At 51.5% G+C, this 18,541-nt stretch overlaps 1 protein-coding gene and 1 long non-coding RNA gene across 5 annotated transcripts; one reads left to right on the top strand and one right to left on the bottom strand.

The window, feature by feature from the left end:
• Positions 1-712: 712 nt before the first annotated feature.
• On the bottom strand, positions 713-14,647 carry LOC112662957 (uncharacterized). 4 transcript variants are annotated; one of them, XR_004807198.2, is made up of 5 exons: positions 14,465-14,647; positions 10,502-10,614; positions 9,471-9,694; positions 1,099-1,266; positions 797-811 (listed from the first exon to the last, which is right to left on the bottom strand). It is a non-coding gene; the product is annotated as an uncharacterized LOC112662957 (long non-coding RNA). The 4 variants fall into 4 exon arrangements; XR_004807196.2 differs by lacking the exon at positions 1,099-1,266 and having other exon boundaries at positions 713-1,064; positions 14,465-14,642; XR_004807197.2 differs by lacking the exons at positions 797-811; positions 1,099-1,266 and adding an exon at positions 6,851-7,074 and having other exon boundaries at positions 14,452-14,642.
• Positions 14,648-14,664: 17 nt separating this feature from the next.
• DNAJB8 (DnaJ heat shock protein family (Hsp40) member B8) lies at positions 14,665-15,769 on the top strand. Its single transcript, XM_025448252.3, has one exon. The coding sequence runs from the start codon at positions 14,950-14,952 to the stop codon at positions 15,649-15,651; it is 702 nt and encodes a 233-aa protein (XP_025304037.1). The 5' UTR covers positions 14,665-14,949; the 3' UTR covers positions 15,652-15,769.
• Positions 15,770-18,541: the final 2,772 nt, after the last annotated feature.

Raw genomic sequence — 18,541 nt, 5'->3', positions numbered from 1 at the left:
TAATCAGCTCCTAACAATGATTCCTGCTGCCCAGAGTCATTGTGCGGGTAAACAGTTTCGATTTTGTGGCCTCAAAGCTCCCAGGCAGGGCAGGGCAGGGCAGGCAGGCCAAGTGTTGCAAGTGGCCGCCTTAGCAGGAGATGGTGCCTTTATGATTCCACAGGGGCCTGGCGCCAGGGTGCCTGGGGTGGGTTGGCCTTTGTTCCATCTGTTTGTACCCAGGTGGGGCTGGCTCAGCTGAAGGCCCCTTCCTCCCTTCCTCCTGTAGGGATGCTTCCAAGCCCAGCATCTTATTCCCATTTTCTGTTGGAAGAAACCAAAACCCCTGCCCTTCATAATTTGTAGAGACCATGTCTATCCTTCTCCAAAGTCCCTCTCACCTCCTGGTGACCACCACTAGAAATAGGGAAGGCAAACAGCCTTCCCAGTCCCTGGGGCCACAGAATGGACACTGCCCCAGGGGAATAAGATTTGGGAGGAATGTCTGTCATCCACCTGATGAAAAGGATGGACAAATTCCCCTGAGAGGCAAGGAAGCAGTCAAACACCCATGGGGCTGCTCCTAAGGCGAGTGGGCTGCCCCCTATGTGAATTTATAGCACCAGACAGTAGATCAAAAGTCCACTGTGTGTGTGCGTGGTGGGGAGCGGGAGTGGTTTAGGCAAAAGGATAAAATGATTCCAAACTTTATTTGTAAATACTAACAAGACCAGCACAAGTCAGAAAATTCAGGAAAATAAAGGGAGTCATGCATGTAACACATTCCAATATGAAGATTCTAGGATCACAATCTCTCAAACCTGTGGTTCTGCTGTAAGAATAAGATCAATGGCTCAGACTTGAGTAAGCCCAAAATAGACCCTATTATTTACACGATAATAACAGATGATAAAGGGGGTATCCTGAGTCAACGCAAGGGTGGAGGGTTATTTAAGCAAGTGGAGTTGGAACTACTAACTGGCTGGCATCTCACTGGGTGAACATCTAACTCAGATCTGGAACCAGCAGCATGTGCGGACGAATCTTGTTTTGGTTGCATGAGGTTTTGCAAAAGTATAGATGAGCTGCAAATGATTTTAGATCAGGAGAGTCACTTACAAATAGGCAGAAGTTCTGGTCCCAAGGGGGCTCTCTGTCTCCAGGGCCATTTGTGCAGGTCTCCACTCAGGAAGCCCTGTCTCCATCTCTATCTGCTCTCATGCCCACACCTGCCTGGGTCTTGGGTCTTGGGGATGCTGTTTGAGTCTTGACATCATCACACATATCCTATTACACATTCAAGATTTATTAAAGCTTTAGTCTTGAAACCAACCAAACACTGCAACCCACCTGGGTCACCTAGGGTGGTTCCACCACAGATAACTTGGCAGAGGGACCATGAATCTCAAGGTTAAGTTCAGCCTTTCTAGGAACCAAAGAGGGAAAAGAAAACTGTTGAACTGGGACACCTAGGTAGCAACTCCTTTTGGCTCAGGGCGTGATCCCTGAGTTCCGGGATTGAGTCCCACATCCAGCTCCTTGCATGGAGCCTGCTTCTCCCTCTGCCTATGTCTCTGCCTCTGTGTGTCTCTCATGAATAAATAAATAGAATTTTTTTTTTTTAAAGAAAGTTTTTGAACATGTAAGATGTAAAAGGATCTGCAGCAAGGAGGGAGTGGAAGGATAATTTGGGAAAGTGCTTTTGAAATGAGCTCTGAGAATTCTAAGACTCAAATGTTAAGTAATCATCCAAGTATTTTTGGCAGGAAGCTCTGACACGAGGTGTTTAGGACATTATGGTTTATAAAACCAGGAGACGGGATCCCTGGGTGGCGCAGCGGTTTAGCGCCTGCCTTTGGCCCAGGGCGCGATCCTGGAGACCCGCGATCGAATCCCACGTCGGGCTCCCGGTGCATGGAGCCTGCATCTCCCTCTGCCTGTGTCTCTGCCTCTCTCTCTCTCTCTCTCTCTCTCTGTGTGACTATCATAAAAAAAAAAAAAAAAAACAGGAAACTAAACACAACCTAAATGCTCAACAAAAGGGCACAAGGAGAGTATATACCCAAAAGAATTGGAAGCACGGACTCGAACAGATATTTGCACACCCACGTTTATCGCAGCATTATTCACAACAGCCAAGAGGTGGAAACAATCCAACAGTCCAGGGATAGGTGCAGGATAAGCAAAATGTGGTGTAGACATACAATGTAATATTATTCAGTCTTAAAGAGGAGGAAAATTGTGATACATGTTACCACATGGACGGATCTTGAGGACATTGTGTTAGATGAAAGAAGCCAGTCCCAGAAAGACAAATACTATGTGATTGCACTTATATGAGGCACCTAGAGTAGTAGTCAGATTCTTAGAGATAGAAAGAGGGTATAGAAAGTAGGGTGGTGGCTGCCAAGGGCCGGGAGAGTGGAAAAGGGGAGTTGGTGTTTCATGGAGACAGAGTTTCAGTTTGGGGAGATGAAAGAGCTCTGGAGATGGACAGTGGAGACGGCTGCATGACAGTATGAAGGTACTCAATGCTACTGAACTGTACACTTATAAAGGGTTAAAATGGTAAATTTTATGTTAGGTGCATTTTACCATGGGAGGGAGAAGAGGAAAATACGGGACTTCCACTAGAAAGACTTTCAAATGCTTCCTGAAGGTTATGCCCTTAGAGCCAAGTCACGGAATAGAGATTTACACGTAACATGATGACATCTAAGGGGAGAGAACTGTCACCAAATGTTAGCAAACAGTGACATCTATGTCATAGACACTCTCCCCCTTTTTCTCATTTCCCAGCTGTTCTGTAATAAAGTGTAATAGCTTTAACAATTAAAGTAACATTTAACAATGATTATTGCAGAATAGGGGATAATTTGGCAAAAATATGCAAAGCCTCTAATACGAAAGCACAAAAAATAATAAAAAGACCAACTGCCACCCCAAAAAAGAGAGAAACAAGTGAAAGACACATCAAGAGGTCTTTCTCATTAGAAATGTAAATAAACATTCCAACATTCCAGCAGGTACTCTACCTCAGAAATGATCGAGGACATGAAAATCATACATGCAAATTACCACAGTCTGCTTCTCTTAGCAGAAACAGAAGAGGCTGCAGATGTGTAAAAACAGACTCTGGCACATTCCATTACTGGGAATGTTGATCAGAATTCTGCGTGCTCTCTGGCCCAGTGAGCCCTACTCAGGTGCACCTCACAGAAACCAGAAAGAAAAAAAAAGCTAAATTGCAGGGGATTTTTTGGGGGGGAGTAAATTGCAGAACAATGTATATAGCATAACTCTTTGGGACTATAAAAATATTTGTGTAGGGGCGCCTGAGGGGTTCAGTCAGTTAAACGTCTGCCTTCAGCTCAGTCATGATCCCAGGGTCCACGTCGGGCTCCTTGCACGGCGAGGAGTCTGCTTCTCCCTCTCCCTCTTCCCTGCCCACCCCCCACTGCTTGTGCTCTCTCTAGCTCTGCTCACTCTCAAATAAATAAATAAAATCTTTTAAAAAATAAAAATATTTGTGTAGATGTTGAAAACAATCAGGGAAAATACATACCTAATGAATAATAGTTGTTAGTTTGGGAAAGTGTGATAGTCTGGGGGCAAGGGAGAGGGTACTTTTCACTTTAGAAACTTGTGCCATTATCATAACATGTTATGACCATGCGCCGCTTTTGTAACCCCAAAAATAATCATCACAAACACCTGTTTACTTTTCTCTGCCTTGTCTCTTGATCTTGATCTCTCTCCCTGGAATGGTCTCCCCTTCAGAGCTGCCTGGAGAACTCCTCTTCCTCCTTCAAAACCCCAGTCAGAGATCCTAGAGGAAATCTTATTTGAGTTCTCCTTTCCCTGAGCCCCTCAGGGCCTCCCCAGTCCCTCACCAACGTGTCTCAAGGACAAGCCTGGCTGTGGTGCAGACACACCTGCCTCTTCCTTGCTGTGCAGCCCCAAGCAAGTAAATGGCTTAACTTCTCTGAATCCTGATTCCTCACCAATAAAAACAAGACGGCACCTTGCAGGGTGTTTTGAGGGTAATATGAGGAAGACAAAGGGTCCTCATTCCTTGGAGAGCCCACCTAGCAAGGAGACCTTGTTCTAATGCTATTTCAGCCCACTGGGCTTCAGATTGAGCCCCCGCGCCCTTCTTCCTTACCACGCATCCCCTAAGGCTGTCAGGGTCCCTTGGGAGTGCCGGTGGGTACCTGGCTATTTAGTAGCTGCTTTCAGTATTGGTCCCCACTAGCCAGGGTCCCCACAGGTCATCCATCCTCTACAGCTGGGGAAACTGAGGGCCAGGCAGGGATGGGGGGGTCTCATTTCCTGGGAGGAGACAGAACAGGATGACTCCCACTGGTATGCAAGCTAGAGTTGGGGGGGTTCCTCCTCGAGAGGGCACTCAGCGGGCTCTGTGCAGCCCACTCCCTTCCACCGCTCTGCCTGCCCTCACCAGCCCACACTGCAGGGCTCCCTCGGGCAGTCTGGGAAAACACCGTCCTTGCTCCTTTTTTCCCTGCCCCTCCCACCCAGGTTCATCGGTGTGGGGCTGTGATCCAGCTTTCCCAGACTTTGAGGGGATGCTGAGATGGACCCCTCTGTTTTCTCAGAATTTAGGAATGGAGGGGATGTTTTTACACAAGCCCACACCACACCACACCTCCAACTGGCACCCTCCAAACTTTACCTCTAGGTCCTCTTCTCTACCACACATGGACCAGCACCATCCCTTCACCTGCTCCATAGTGCCAGCCTCCTCCCCAGCCCCTCAACCTCTGGCGGGTGCCCACCTGCAACCCTATCTCTTCTTCCTTAACCTTTTTATTTCAATTATGAAACATTTCAGATATCCAAAAATAGAGCTAGTATCATAACGAACGCCATGGTACTGGTTTTCTTTTTCTTTTTTTTTTTTTTAATTTTTTTTTTATTTATGATAGGCACACAGTGAGAGAGAGAGAGAGAGAGAGGCAGAGACACAGGCAGAGGGAGAAGCAGGCTCCATGCACCAGGAGCCCGACGTGGGATTCGATCCCGGGTCTCCAGGATCGCGCCCTGGGCCAAAGGCAGGCGCTAAACCGCTGCGCCACCCAGGGATCCCGGTACTGGTTTTCTATGCTGTGTAACAAATCACCACAAACTTAGCAGCTTAAAACCACACCCATTTATTATCTTACCATCACTGTGGGTCAGAAGCCTGGGCATGGCTTAGTGGGCTCCTCGACTTAGGGTCACACAAGGCTGCCGTCGAGCTGTTGACCAGGACTTGGTTCTCAACAGAGGCTCGACTGGGGCAGGCTCTGCTCTGCTACCAAGCACCCTCAGGTTTTTAGCACAAGGGGCTGCCTCGCAGCTAGTTGTAGGTTATGACAGATCACTCTTTCAAAGTCAGCCACAGACAGAGACTCTATAGGAGAGTGGCCAACACACAGGAGTTTTAGATAATGTCCCACAATCCGGGGAATGACATCCTGTCACCTTCGCCATATTCTATTGGCTATCCACAAGCCTCAGGTCCTGCCCAGGAGGCAGAGGCAGGAGAATGGAAGGCAAATTGCAGTCCTTCTGACACCCCCCCACCTCAGGTTAAGAAAGAAAACCTGATGGTATTATTGAACCCTCCCAGCCCTATCGCCTGCCTGCCTTCCTCCCCAGAAGTTGCCAGGGCTTTATTAGTCCCCTGTATGTTATATTTTTACTACTTATGTACAAATCCTTGAGCCACAGATCATATTATTCAATGTTTTTTATATTTTGTATAAATGGTATCATAATGGTAGATTTTTTTTCTATGACTTGCTTTTTTTGTTGTTTACTGTCACGTTTATGGTGTTGTTTCACAGAAATATATGAAGTTCTGGTCCATTCGTTTTTCACTGCAGTGTATACTATTCCATCGCATAAATAGAACATAATGTATTTGCCCATCTTCCTGTTTCCTGTTATAAATGGTGCATGTGTAGCTGTTCTCACTCCCTGCCATGCATGAGTGTTTCTCTGGGAGTGTAAGCCGAGAAGTGGAATGACTGAGTCAAGGGACTTGGGACCCTCACATCTATAAGATGAGACCAAAGAATTTTCCAAACTGGGTGTTCCAATGTATATTCTCACCAGTAGGGGGTGGAAACTCCAGTTGCTCCACACCCTTGCAGACACTTGGTAACGTCAGACTTTTACATTTTTACCCGTTTGTTGGTAACACCAATGCAATATTGTTGTTACAGAGAGATTTCTCCACAACATGCAGTTGATTACATTCTCCCTCTGCTTCAAATCCGCCCAAGGGCTCCCCAGCTCAGTACCTGATTTCAGCTCTTGGGTCTGGGATCCAAGCCTTGCATGACCTTTGCAGTCCCTGATCCCATACAGCCCCCATGCCCCCTTGCCACCTCCCTAGGCTCAAACACAACAGACTACAGACAAGTGCTCTCCCACCACTCAGGGCTTTGTGTCCACTGTTCTCTCTGTATGAAGCTACCTCAGTGTTTCAAGGCTCCTGCTTTACTAAGAAATAAATAACCTGACAGGTCAGCTGTGTGTTTTAAACGTTCACATTAAAGAAATGAATGCCTTAGGCACACTAAAAATACAAATGCAATATAACTGTGCTCATCACGCAATGGTTTCAGGGCTCAGACCAGAGTTTTCCACCTCAACACCACTGACATTTGGGACTGGATCATTCTTTGTGGTGGAAGTTTGTCTAGTACATTGTAGGATGTTTGGCAGCATCCCTGACCGCACCCTATGAGATGCCAATAACAGCCCTGCCCCCCCCCCCACCGAGTCATGACAATAAGAAATGTTTCCCATCATTGCCAGACATGCCCTGGGGAGGGAAGATTGACTCTGTTGAGAACACTGATTTATTTATTTATAAAAATATTTTATTTATTTGTTCATGAGAGACCCAGAGAGAGGGAGAGACAGAGGCAGAGGGAGAAGCAGGCTCCGTGCGGGGAGCCCAGTGTGGCACTCGATCCCAGGACACTGGACTCACGAACTGAGCCAAAGGCAGATGCTCAACCACTGAGCCACCCAGGCGACCTGAGAACACTGTTCTAGAAATTCATTTATAATGTACCTAGCCTAAAAAAAAAAAAAAAAAAAAAAAAAAAATATAATGTACCTAGCCTGAAAGTGCAGTTTACAGTCCCATGACAAACACCATCCTCCCACCTGGAAATATTTTTTCCCAATGGGGCAATTTACTTCATTTGGAAAGGAGATCCAATGTCTAAACCCAGGATTATCACCTGTGTGAGGTCACAACCAAAGGCCAATGTCACTCCTCCCAGTAGACCCTGCTGGAACTACCCTCTTCAAGCCCTGCCCTCTGCTTGTCACTTCCTCTGCTCAGTCCTCCCTTCTCTGCTCAGCTGAGAATGTCATCTCCTCTGCTCAGCCCTCCCAGATGCCCCAAGACAGGTATCACTTCTCCCTCAATGCTTGTTGCAGCTGCATTCACATGTTTGCGTGTGTCTGTTCCCTTTCTAGTAGCCTGGGATTGGGAGGGTCCTCTGTGGGTGGAGAGAAGGGGGTCACAGTTGAATTCAGCTCTGTTTCCAGCTTACACCCAGACCAGCGCAGGAAAGATTCATGGATCTGAATGGCTAATTGCGAATAAGTCACCTAGGCCCTTCTCTAGTTGATCCAGCAAAACTCAGATGTGTGCTGAGCTCCAGGCAGGCAGACCTGGGGAGGGTCCTGGGGACTGCAGGGAAGAAGGAAAACAGTTCTGGCCAGACAGGTGGGCCAGACACCCCCAGCTGGGGTGGGAAGGGGAATCTCTGGACACACCATACCCCAATGCCCAGGCATAGCAGAGCTTCTGTCTTTGTGGGAGGCCCAAGTGTGTTCGCATGCACATGTGTACATTTGTGTTGATGTGTACCGGCATGCACATACATGTGGGGGCACGAGTGCCTGACATGCATATGGAGGTGGGAGGGCCCTATCTGTCTACCCTATCTGAAAGGGAAACTTCGTCACTCTAAGCTTTCCTTCTGCTTTGTTTTTCTTCATGGCATCTATCACTACCTGACTATTATTTATTCATTATCAGTTTCTTGTGTCTCCCCTACTAGGTGGCAACTCTATGAGGTCAAGGCCCTGGCTAGTGTGTTCACTGTCATATACACATGCAGCACCCAGAAGAGTGCCTGGCTCATAGTATATGTATGTATAGGAGCTCAAGAAACAGGTGGGATAAAGTGGTTAGATGGATAGATGAAAGGCTGGCTGGCTGGATAGGTGGATAGATGGATGCGCAAGTGGTTGGATGAGTGGATGGATGGATGGATGAGTGGGTGGGTGGATGGATGGATGGGTAGTTGGATGGATGAGTGGATGGACAGATGAGTGGGTGGGTAGATGGGTGCATGGGTGGATGACTGCTGGTGTGAATGTGTGCATATGCATGTAGGCCATGACTCTGGAAGATACTTCAGGCTTCTTTGTTCTATACTCTTTCCAGAAAGACCCAGGAATTCCACATCCTAGAAGCTGCAGAGGTCTAGAGGTGTGTGTGGAGGCTCTGGGGGTTGAGTCTTCCTGGAGGCTTGGGACCAGCTGTTGGAAGTGGGATTAGAGCCCTGCCCAGATCTGTTCCGTGTGGGGATGTGCCGAAGACTAGGGCACTGTGGGTGGGGAGAGGAGTGGCTGCCCTAACAGGCTGGTGCACTTTAGAACTTAGGTGTCCCACAAATGATGCCTTTGCTCAGGCGCTAAACCCCCACCAGAGGCTAGATCTGAGTTTCCAGACACCACATGAGCCACCACCAGGAAGGGTGTTGCCTGATTGGGAGTTGAGGGGAAAGAACCCAGTGGACACCCATTACCACTAGCTAGGAGGGTTGTGTGGAAACTGTCCTGGATGTCCTAGGAAGGGAAAGGGAGTCTGAGCCACATCTGTGTAGGGACCTGAGCAAAGATCATCCTGTTAACTCTGGAGAAGAGGAGAGGCTGCTCCCCATTTCCCATGCCTCCCTGTCTGGCCCTGAGCACTCACTGTCTCTTCTACCTGCCTGGTAACCTACCACCTGACCAGCTCTCTATCAGCTCACCAATTTCTATGTCCATTTATCCTACCTATTCTTCTACTGACCTGTCCATCCCCCACTCTTTCCCTTCACTCATCTGTCTGTCCTTCTATACATCTGTCTATCCACCAATTACAACATTGCCATCATTAGGCTAGCATATCCATATATACAGCCTTTCCTCTATTCTAAGCTATCCTCACAGCAACCCTATGAGGAAATGCTATTATTATTCCCATTTTACAGATGAGGTGTGGAAATTGAGACACAGAGAGGTTAAGTGACTTCCCTAAGAACACACAGCTGGTAAATGGCAGAGCTGTCTGACCTAAAAGGCTGAGTTCTGAACCTCCCAGTTTTCACTTCATCCATCCATCCATCCATCCATTCATCCATCCATCCATCCATCCTCATAGCTGTCCATCATTCAGTTCCTTCACTCACCTGTCAGTGTCCATCCAGTGGCCCATCCATCGCTGTCACCCATCCATCCTGAAGGTAATGCAGTTAGAGAACCAAGGGCCCTGAGGGGAGCGAAGGCCCGGACTGCCCATCTGGCTGGGTCGGTTGGACTGCGGGGGTGGGGTGAGCTGCCCCAGGCTGGGCAGGGCTGCAGGAGGCTGGAGGGAATTAGCCGAGTGATTGCCAGGATCATCTAATTAGGAACGCTAGTGATAAGCAGATAGGATCGAGGGTGATTAGAATCCTTTTAAAAAGCCACTCCATTAATTACAGAGACAGAGAGGGGCCTCTGGCTGCTCAGAATACCAATTGGCTGCCTAATCGGCCTCCATCAGCCCGCCCTGGGGAGCAGTCCTGGGACTGCTGTGTGACCTTGGGTGCCTGCCCTCTCTGAGCCTCCCTGTACACCAGATCAGGCTCTAAGATCACCTGTCACCCAAGATCCCCTTTCTCTAGCCAGGCCACGAACCAGGAGGCAGGCTTTAGGGTGGGCCTGAGGCTGGGGTCCCAGGAGGGACACAGAAGCCTCTGGCCAGGGAGGCTAGCCCCAAAAGGGAGGAGTTTCTGTACCCAGCTGGCGAATGAGGACAGAGAAGCTCAGAGAGGGAAGGAAAGTAGCCAAACAGCCAGTGAGAGTCAGGAGGGCCGGGGCCTGAGCTAAAGTCATGCCTGCGCATCCCTGTCTCTCCACTCAGATCCCAGAGGTCCCTGCTGCTAACATTTTCAGTTTTGGGTTTCCGAGGACATTACTCAGAGCCATTTTCTGAAGGGAAGATCACCTCCGCACGCTGCCAGATTCCACACGTGCCTTTGCGGGAAGCTGACCCCCACCTCGCCCTTGGTACACTGGAGAGGGCTTCCCCTCTCCAGGGCATCTCCGTCAGCGAGGAGCTCGGCTCTGCCTCCGTGTAGCTGGTACACCCTCCCATGAGGCCTGCGGCGTGCTCTGCTCTCTGAGCCCCGGGACATCCGTGACCCAAGGGGGTGTCCAGTCCCGTCTCCATCCCCACTACCTCTTACAGAGCACCCCGGGGTGGGGGCCACAAGCACAGGGCCTGAGGTCAGAGCAGTGCAGAGATCTTGCTGCGGGGGCTCCGGAGCCAGCAGTGGCCAGGAAAGTTCCTCCCTGGAAAGACAGTGCAGGCAGCACAAGGCTCAGGCGAGGCAGGGCAAGGGGCGCCTGGCTTGAGGGGAAGTATCTGTGGGATCTGGGGTATCTCAACACCCTGGATCCCTTGTCCCTTGATGAAACCACCCACACACTGCCTCAATTACATTGCTATGGGATCCTCAGGCTTCAGTTGTAGTGATGCCGTTGTCGCCAACCACCCCCCGACCAATGTCACATTACCCTATTACCATCGCCATAAACATACCATCATTCCTCCCTTCACTGTCATCACCACTACTACTCCTGTCATTCCTGCCGTCACTGTCATCACCACATGACCATCTCCTCCTCAGCCAGTATCATCACTGACCACACCACATCACAATCATCACGCCACCACCACCATCACCACCACCACATCCCACCGTCCCTCCATCACCTCAACCAGTATCACTGTCACTGTGACATCCACGAGGCCCATCACTGCTGTTGCCCAGACCAGCACCATCATCATCACTGCCACCATCCCACCTCTGACGCCACCTCCACCATCACCATAACCACCCACCTCCACCTCAACCAGTATTCACATTACCTTGACCACCAGGATGGCCCTCATCACCACCACTACCACCACCAGCATCGCCACAGTCACTGTTGTCACCACCACCATCTTCACCTCCACCACGTTACCATGACGACCATTTCTACGATCACCATCCCCTACAACACCACCGTTTCCACCTCAACCACCTCCCTCATTAGTACCATCATCATCTCCTATATCACCTCTGCCACCTTCACCACCAATGCCGCCTCTGCCATCATCACATTGTCACCATTGCCTGCACTGTCACCATCAGAGCCACCTGCGCCACTACCACCATCAGAGCCGCCGTCGCCGTGACCAGATGCACGCAGTTGCTGACTCTAACAGGTATGAAGGCATTTAATAGGAGTTTTCACAACCATAGGATGACCTGAGGCATAAAGACTGGGAACACAAGTCATCCTGAGGGTCTGCCTGCTGCTCCAAAGTGCGTGGATCTCAAGAGCTTGCCTGGAAGCTTCAGCCTGCAGCTCTGAAGCAGAGGGGTCTCAGAGGATTGCCTGGGACTTGCTGCAAACCTCCGGATGTCATCTGCCTTCAGCTGCCTCTTTCTCTTCCACTTTCGAAATCACACGCATTGGCAGACTCTACCTGGAAACCACATGGGTAAGAGGATTCTGGAAAATCTTCCCTAATTCCCTAGGATGCAGAGGAGATGGTGGAGGAGGGTGGCGGACATCACATCTGCTGCATTATTACCGTCGCATCAGCACTGTTGCTGGAGCACGTCATGACTCCTACTGTTGTCGGCATCCGTCCATTGCTGTCACAGCTCCATTCGGCCAAGTGGAACCATCATCAGCACTCGCACTGCCATCGCCAGCAGCACCAGGGCCACCGTTACTACCATTTCCATCACCCACACGATCACCGGCAGTCTACTGCAGCATTGCCCAGCTATTGCTGGAGACTTGTAGAACCTTCCTGAAGGGGAGTACCATTCCCCACCCCACTGATGTTGGCCTGGGCCACGTGGCGAGAGCACAGGTGACACAGGTACATCACATCCCAGGAGAAGTCTTCAGAGGCACTCCACGTTTCTCTCAGCTCCCACTCCCGCCCTCTCTACCATTTGAATGGTATGTTCCAGACCAGGGCACTCCCTCATCCAGGATCCAGATGAGAAGACCTGTGAGCTGGAGCCCCAGTGATGTGGGCAAGGGCCAAATGTCCATCATAAGGCTTCGAGATGTGGGGGGCGTTACTGAAGCAAAGCCGTACAGCAAAGCCATGACCATCACCAGCGTCACCACCTCCAGGACCACTGTCACCATGACCAACTTCCCCAACAGTGCCACTACTAGCCTTTCTATCACCTCCTGTCACATCTCCACCATCACTATCAATATCACCTCTATCACCCCTAGTCCCCAATTACCATCCCCTCCATTGTCACCACCACACATTACCTTCGCTACAAGCCTGACTACTGTCACTGCCACTAGCACCTCTTCTGCCATTAACAACTTCACCATCACCACCATAATTGCTCCGACACTCACCACTGCCTCTCTCCTGTTCATTTCCTCTGTCAAGTGACATGTGTTGGGTGTTAGCCCATGTGGGTGGGTGGACAGGGGCCACGGTGGACAAGTCCCGCTCCCAGTAAGGCAGGTGGGAGCGACTGCCTCTATCACTCTAAGTTGGGCTTGCAAAGTGTCTCCAGATTCTGCTTTCATTCCTCTTGGCATTTGGGACTGGCTGGAACCTGCTGTCCCCTACTAGGTGCTGGGAACCAGCGCTGATGGGTACGGAAGGAGGAGAGAGAGACAGAGAGAGAGAATACAGAGAAGGGTAAGGGCTATAGAAAGGAAGAAGAGAAGGAAGGCATAGGGGTAGATTGCTGGGGCTGGGAGAGGAAGAGGCATGCCCTCTTAGGTAAGACTTGGTGATCCGGGGGTGGCTCGGTCAGTTGAATGTCTGCCTTCAGCCTAGGTCATGTGTGATCCCAGGGTCCTGGGGTCGGGCCCTGCATCAGGCTCCCTGTTCCCTTCTGCCCCTCCCCCTGCTCGTACTTGCTCTCTCTCTCAAAATAAATAAATAAACAAAATCTTAAAAATAAAAAAGACTTAGTGATCCCAATAGATCTGTTCCTCATTGGTGCAGCTACTAAGTAGTGTGTTCCATCTTAACTAGAGGAGAGTGAGGGAAGAGGAGGAATAGATGTCAATCAGTATTGTTAATTGCTATTTCTCAATATGATCTAATATCGGAGCAAGAATTAAAGAAATGTAAATGCCTAGGAACATGTGGTTCCTTACTCACTCATCTTATTGGCTTTGCAGGGCTGCCAGGGCATATGATCACAAACTGGGTGATTTAGAATGAAAGAAATGTAGCCTCTCACAGTTCTGGAGGTCCAAGAGAAGTCCAAGAGCAAGGTGTCAGCAGGGCTGTGCAGTTTCTGGTGACTGTGGGCTCCCCCTGTGCAGATTGCCACCCCTGTTCTGTGTGACTCCATAAGGACACTTGTTATCGGACTGGGGACCTGTCTACATAATCCAGGATACTCTCGTCTCAACATCCCTAATTTAATTACATCTGCAAAGACCCTTTTTTTCCAAATGAGATCACATTCACAGGTTCCACATATTAGGACAGGAACATAACTTTGGGGGGACCACCATTCACTCCACTATACTCACTAGTCACACTATCAGTCCCTTATTTTTTAAAAGATTTTATTCATTTTCTATGAGAGACACAGAGAGAGGCAGACACACAGACAGAGGGAGAAGCAGACTCCTCCCAGGGAGCCCGATGTGGGACTCGATCCCTGGACCCTGGGATCACGCCCTGAGCCAAAGGCAGATGCTCAACCACTGAGCCACCCAGGTGTCCCAATCCCGATTTTTCTTATCAGAATTGAGTGGAATGCTTCTTTCTTTTCATTTGCTGTCCTCAGACGGCCCTGTCTGTCTGCATCTCTCTCTGTCTCTCTCTCTCACTGATGTGCCGTGTGGCCTCGAGTACATCCTACATGTCTCTGAGCCTCTTTCATTCAACAAATGTTTATTGATTGCCAGGCACGGCCTTAGACACTGACGAACACCGCTGCCTTTGCAGGCCTTACTTCTGAGGATCTGACCTGATAGAGGGCGCAAGAAGAATTAATTCCTGCTCCTGCCTCCCTTCCTGGTTCCTCACGTGCCCCCGCCAGCTCCATCCTAACAACCCAGCCAGTGGGCTAAGCGGATGTGTCCAGGAAGTCCTCCCTCCCCTCCCCTGACGGTGGTCCCGACCTGCACTGCCCACCTGGGCTCGGTCCTGCGGCTGACCCTGCCTCTGCTCCTTGGCTCCCAGGAGCCCGGCCCACAGGCCCAGCAGAAGCAAGCTCCAGATCCCAGCCCCGCCAGGGTGCCGACCTCGGCGGTGGGGGGCAGGCTGGTGTGCCTGCCTGTGCCAATGCGGGGCTGGCGGCGGGATCCGCCCCGCCCGGGGGCTGATGTCACAAAGGGCCAGGCCTCGGCTCCGCAGGGGGGTGTGCCCCTGGCCTGGCCCTACTGTGGCAGTGTCCCCCTCCCCCGACCCCTCTGAGTGGAGGCGCCCACCAGTCCCTGAGAACTGGTACTATGAAAAGGTAAAGCCGCCAGGCAGAGCCGCGCCCGGAGCCAGCAGATTCCAGCAAGGCCCCCGCAGAGGGACCCACACCAGCTGCTGCCTCCCCCCGGCTCATCCCAGCCCCCGGGCCGCGTGCCCAGCTCACCTTCGCCCCGCCTCTGCCCCCACCGGCCGGCGGCATGGCCAACTACTACGAGGTGCTGGGGGTGCAGTCGAGCGCCTCCCCGGAAGACATCAAGAAGGCCTACCGCAAGCTGGCCTTGCGCTGGCACCCCGACAAGAACCCTGACAACAAGGAGGAGGCCGAGAAGCAGTTCAAGCAGGTGTCCGAGGCCTACGAGGTCCTGTCCGACACCAAGAGGCGCTCGGTGTACGACCGCGCGGGCTGCGACAGCTGGCGGGCGGGCGGCGGGGCCAGCGCCCCCTACGGCAGCCCCTTCGACGCGGGCTACACCTTCCGGAACCCCGAGGACATCTTCCGTGAGTTTTTCGGCGGCCTGGACCCTTTCTCGTTCGATTTCTGGGATGCGCCCTTCAACAGCGACCGCGCGGGCCGGGGCCCTGGGCTGCGGGGCGCCTTCTCGGCGGGCTTCGGGGAGTTCCCGGCCTTCATGGAGGCCTTCTCGGCCTTCGACGCCCTGGGCCGGGCCGGCGGTGCCAGCCGCACCACCTTCTCGTCCACCTCCTTCGGGGGCTCCGGCGCCGGCAGCTCAGGGTTCAAGTCAGTGATGTCGTCCACCGAGATGGTCAACGGACACAAGGTCACCACCAAGCGCATCGTGGAGAATGGGCAGGAGCGCATGGAGGTGGAGGAGGACGGGCAGCTCAAGTCGGTGACCATCAATGGCAAGGAGCAGCTCAAGCGGGTGGACAACAAGTGAGTGGCCGGCCGTCCCTGGGGCCACCGCTGTCGCCGCCACCACCCGCCGCCACCCACCTGCCGCGCGGGCCGCAAGCTAGGCTCATGGTTAATAAAAATGCCAAGTGAGTTCATGGAAACAGCTGGCCTGAATGCGTGGGGACCTGCTGGGCCGGCTGGGCCCCAGCCCCATGCAGAGGAGCGCAAGCGCTCAGGCCCCTCGGCACCACCTCCACACCCAGGCTGCGTTACTGGGAGATGCTGGGGTGATCTCTCTTGTCTGTGTCATCTGGGCTGGGGTCTGTCTATCTCAACCCAGCCCTGTCCCTCTGTGCCCACCATCTGCTCTCTGATGGGGCTGCATCATGTCTCAGCCCACTGCCCCCTCAGTGATGCTTCGCACAACCATCATGCCAAACACAAGTTACATCATGATGCCTGCCTTGCTGTGTACCTTCGGTGGCTCCCTCTGCTCTAAGCATAAAGACCTCAGGCGTCGTCCTCACCATGGGGCCCTGGTGGTCAGGTCCCTGCACGCCTTCTCAGTCTCACCACCCTGCAACCCTCACTCTCTGAGCCCCAGACATACTGGCAACCCTCTATTCCTCCACTGAACTAAATGCCTTGCAACCTCAGGGCCTTTGCACATGCTGTTCTCCCTGGTATATGCCCATTCATCTCGAGGCCTTTGCTCAAGCATCACTTCTTCAAGGAAGCTTTCCCCAACATCACTATTCTGAATTAGTCCTCCACCTACCCCACTCTGAAGGCCCCTCAACCATTTCACCCTGGCCCTTATGTGTTGTCTGAGAGATGTGTGCCTCCTTGACGACACTGCAGGTCCAAGGGAGCAGGACCTGTAACCCCTCATCACTCACTGTATCCCCAGAGTCTAGAGCAACACCTGGGACTAAGGGGCAAGGTATATTTGTGTTGGGGTGTTGAGAGATATGCGCTGATCTTAGGCAAGCCAGAGTGAGGCTGGTTGTCTAGGAGGAAGTGAGTGCTGGAGCAGGAGACAGGAAATACTGGGTCCTGTTTCGGACCAAGAAACACAGTTTGTGGTGAAGGCTCCTGCGTGCCTCTGTAGTGCTCATGGCTGGGCCCCACGGGTGGACTTCAGGACAGGCTGTTGGTATGATGCTCTAGTGCTGGTCAGCATAGCTGGTGGGCATCTTCTGAGCAGCTTTATGGGCTGCGAGCAGAGGGGCAAGTAGGAAAGAAAGTGAGTCCAGCAGACAAGACCATGGACATGTACAAGGACCCGGGGCAGGTGTTCTGAGGACTGGGGCTCTGTTGTAGGATTTCCCCAATGACCCCCGAAGGAAGCCTACGTAGGGGAGACTATAGCCTGATGTGCAGACATCGCACATACATTTTCATCCGTATTTGTGTAGCACAGAGAAGTGGAGGATGTTTGATTTTGGTCTGCTGCCCCAGGAGGCTATAAACTCCACAAAAATAGGAGCTCTGATCCTGTTTTTGTTCATCTCCAGTACCTAGCCCAAGGCACGAATATAGTAAATACTCAATAAGTATTTGTTGTATGAAGGTGTTTGTCTATGAGCCCGACTGAGGTCTCTATAGCTGGGCCACAGGGCTCTGTCCTCAGCATTACATCCTCAATAAGGTTTTGAAGGAGCCACAAAGGGCACAGGCCTCACATTCTCAGACACACTCCACTGGGGAGGGGAACAGATGCAGAGCTATTGCCCACGTCAGAAATAAGATGACCAACTCTTGCAACTGGAGTGAATATAGTAACTCTGCTTTAAAGAGAAGAAGGAAATTGGGCTGGGCAGACCTGGCTATGTCAGCCATGTGTGGATATGGAGCCGGAGATCTTAGTGGGCCACAAGCTTTGTGTGGCCAAAGGTGTGAATGAGGAAGTGCCTAGGAAGTCTCATGTGCCCTTGGGGAAGTAATGGTTCTTCTGTTCAGAATTTCTATCCCACTCTGTGCTCAGCTCCAGGCCCTGCCCTGGGAGAGGGGCAGGAGCAGCCTGCAGTGGATCCAGAGGGGGTGGCTAGGGTGGGGACAAAATTGGAGACCTCATCCTAGGAGGCTGGGAGACTCAGCTTGGAGAAATCCAGCTGTGTGGATCCCAGTTGTCCCTAGGTGTCTGCAGGGCTCCTCCAGGCCAAGAAGACAGATGGGTCTGAGCCCAGGGATCAGATCTGGGAGCCACTGGAAGGGCCAAGTGTCCCAGGGAGCAGGTCCTGGCCTTATGGAATTGGAGCTTTATTGAAGACAGCAAGGCAGACGCCCCTAGAGGGGAGTGAGCTGCCCATCACGGGAGGGGTGACAGTGCTGAGTTCTGATTACCTGTGGGCCTACGGAGTGCCAATGTTTTAAAAATATTTTTAAAGTATGTTTTTATTTTGAAACAATCTCAAGTTACAGATGTGTCATGTACTTTTAATGTGATGTAAATCAAGAAATGGGTATTGAGCGCTTATGGTATGCCAGGCACAATTGTGGGTCCTGGGGAATACGGAGGTGGGCAAGACAGCTCCCTGCCCTAATGGGGCAGACATTCTGCTGGGGAGCCAGAACAAGCAGGTGTGTAGAACACTGTCCCGAGTCGTAATGAATGCTAGAGAGGAAATCCAGGCGGGTAAGCTCGTGGAGAAGGATGGGGTCAAGGGCATGGGAAGGAGAGTGTTTCGTCAGGTGCTCCTGGGAGGCCTTCCTGAGGAGGAAATGGGAATGACAGTGAGATCATGGCCCACATAGTTATCTGGGGGAAAAGCCTTCCGGACAGAGGGGACAACAAACGCAAAGACTCTGTCCTGTTGAGGAACAAGTGACAGCAGAGGCACACAGTTCCATTTAAGGCCCTCACTGTCCCAGATTGGAGTCATTGACCCATGTCACATAAGAGAAACTGAGGCAAAGAGAGGCGAGTCACA

The sequence above is a fragment of the Canis lupus genome, chromosome 20 (assembly GCF_003254725.2).
Source record: "Canis lupus dingo isolate Sandy chromosome 20, ASM325472v2, whole genome shotgun sequence".
In the NCBI taxonomy this organism is placed as follows: domain Eukaryota; kingdom Metazoa; phylum Chordata; class Mammalia; order Carnivora; family Canidae; genus Canis; species Canis lupus.
This window is presented reverse-complemented; position numbering and strand designations above follow the sequence as displayed.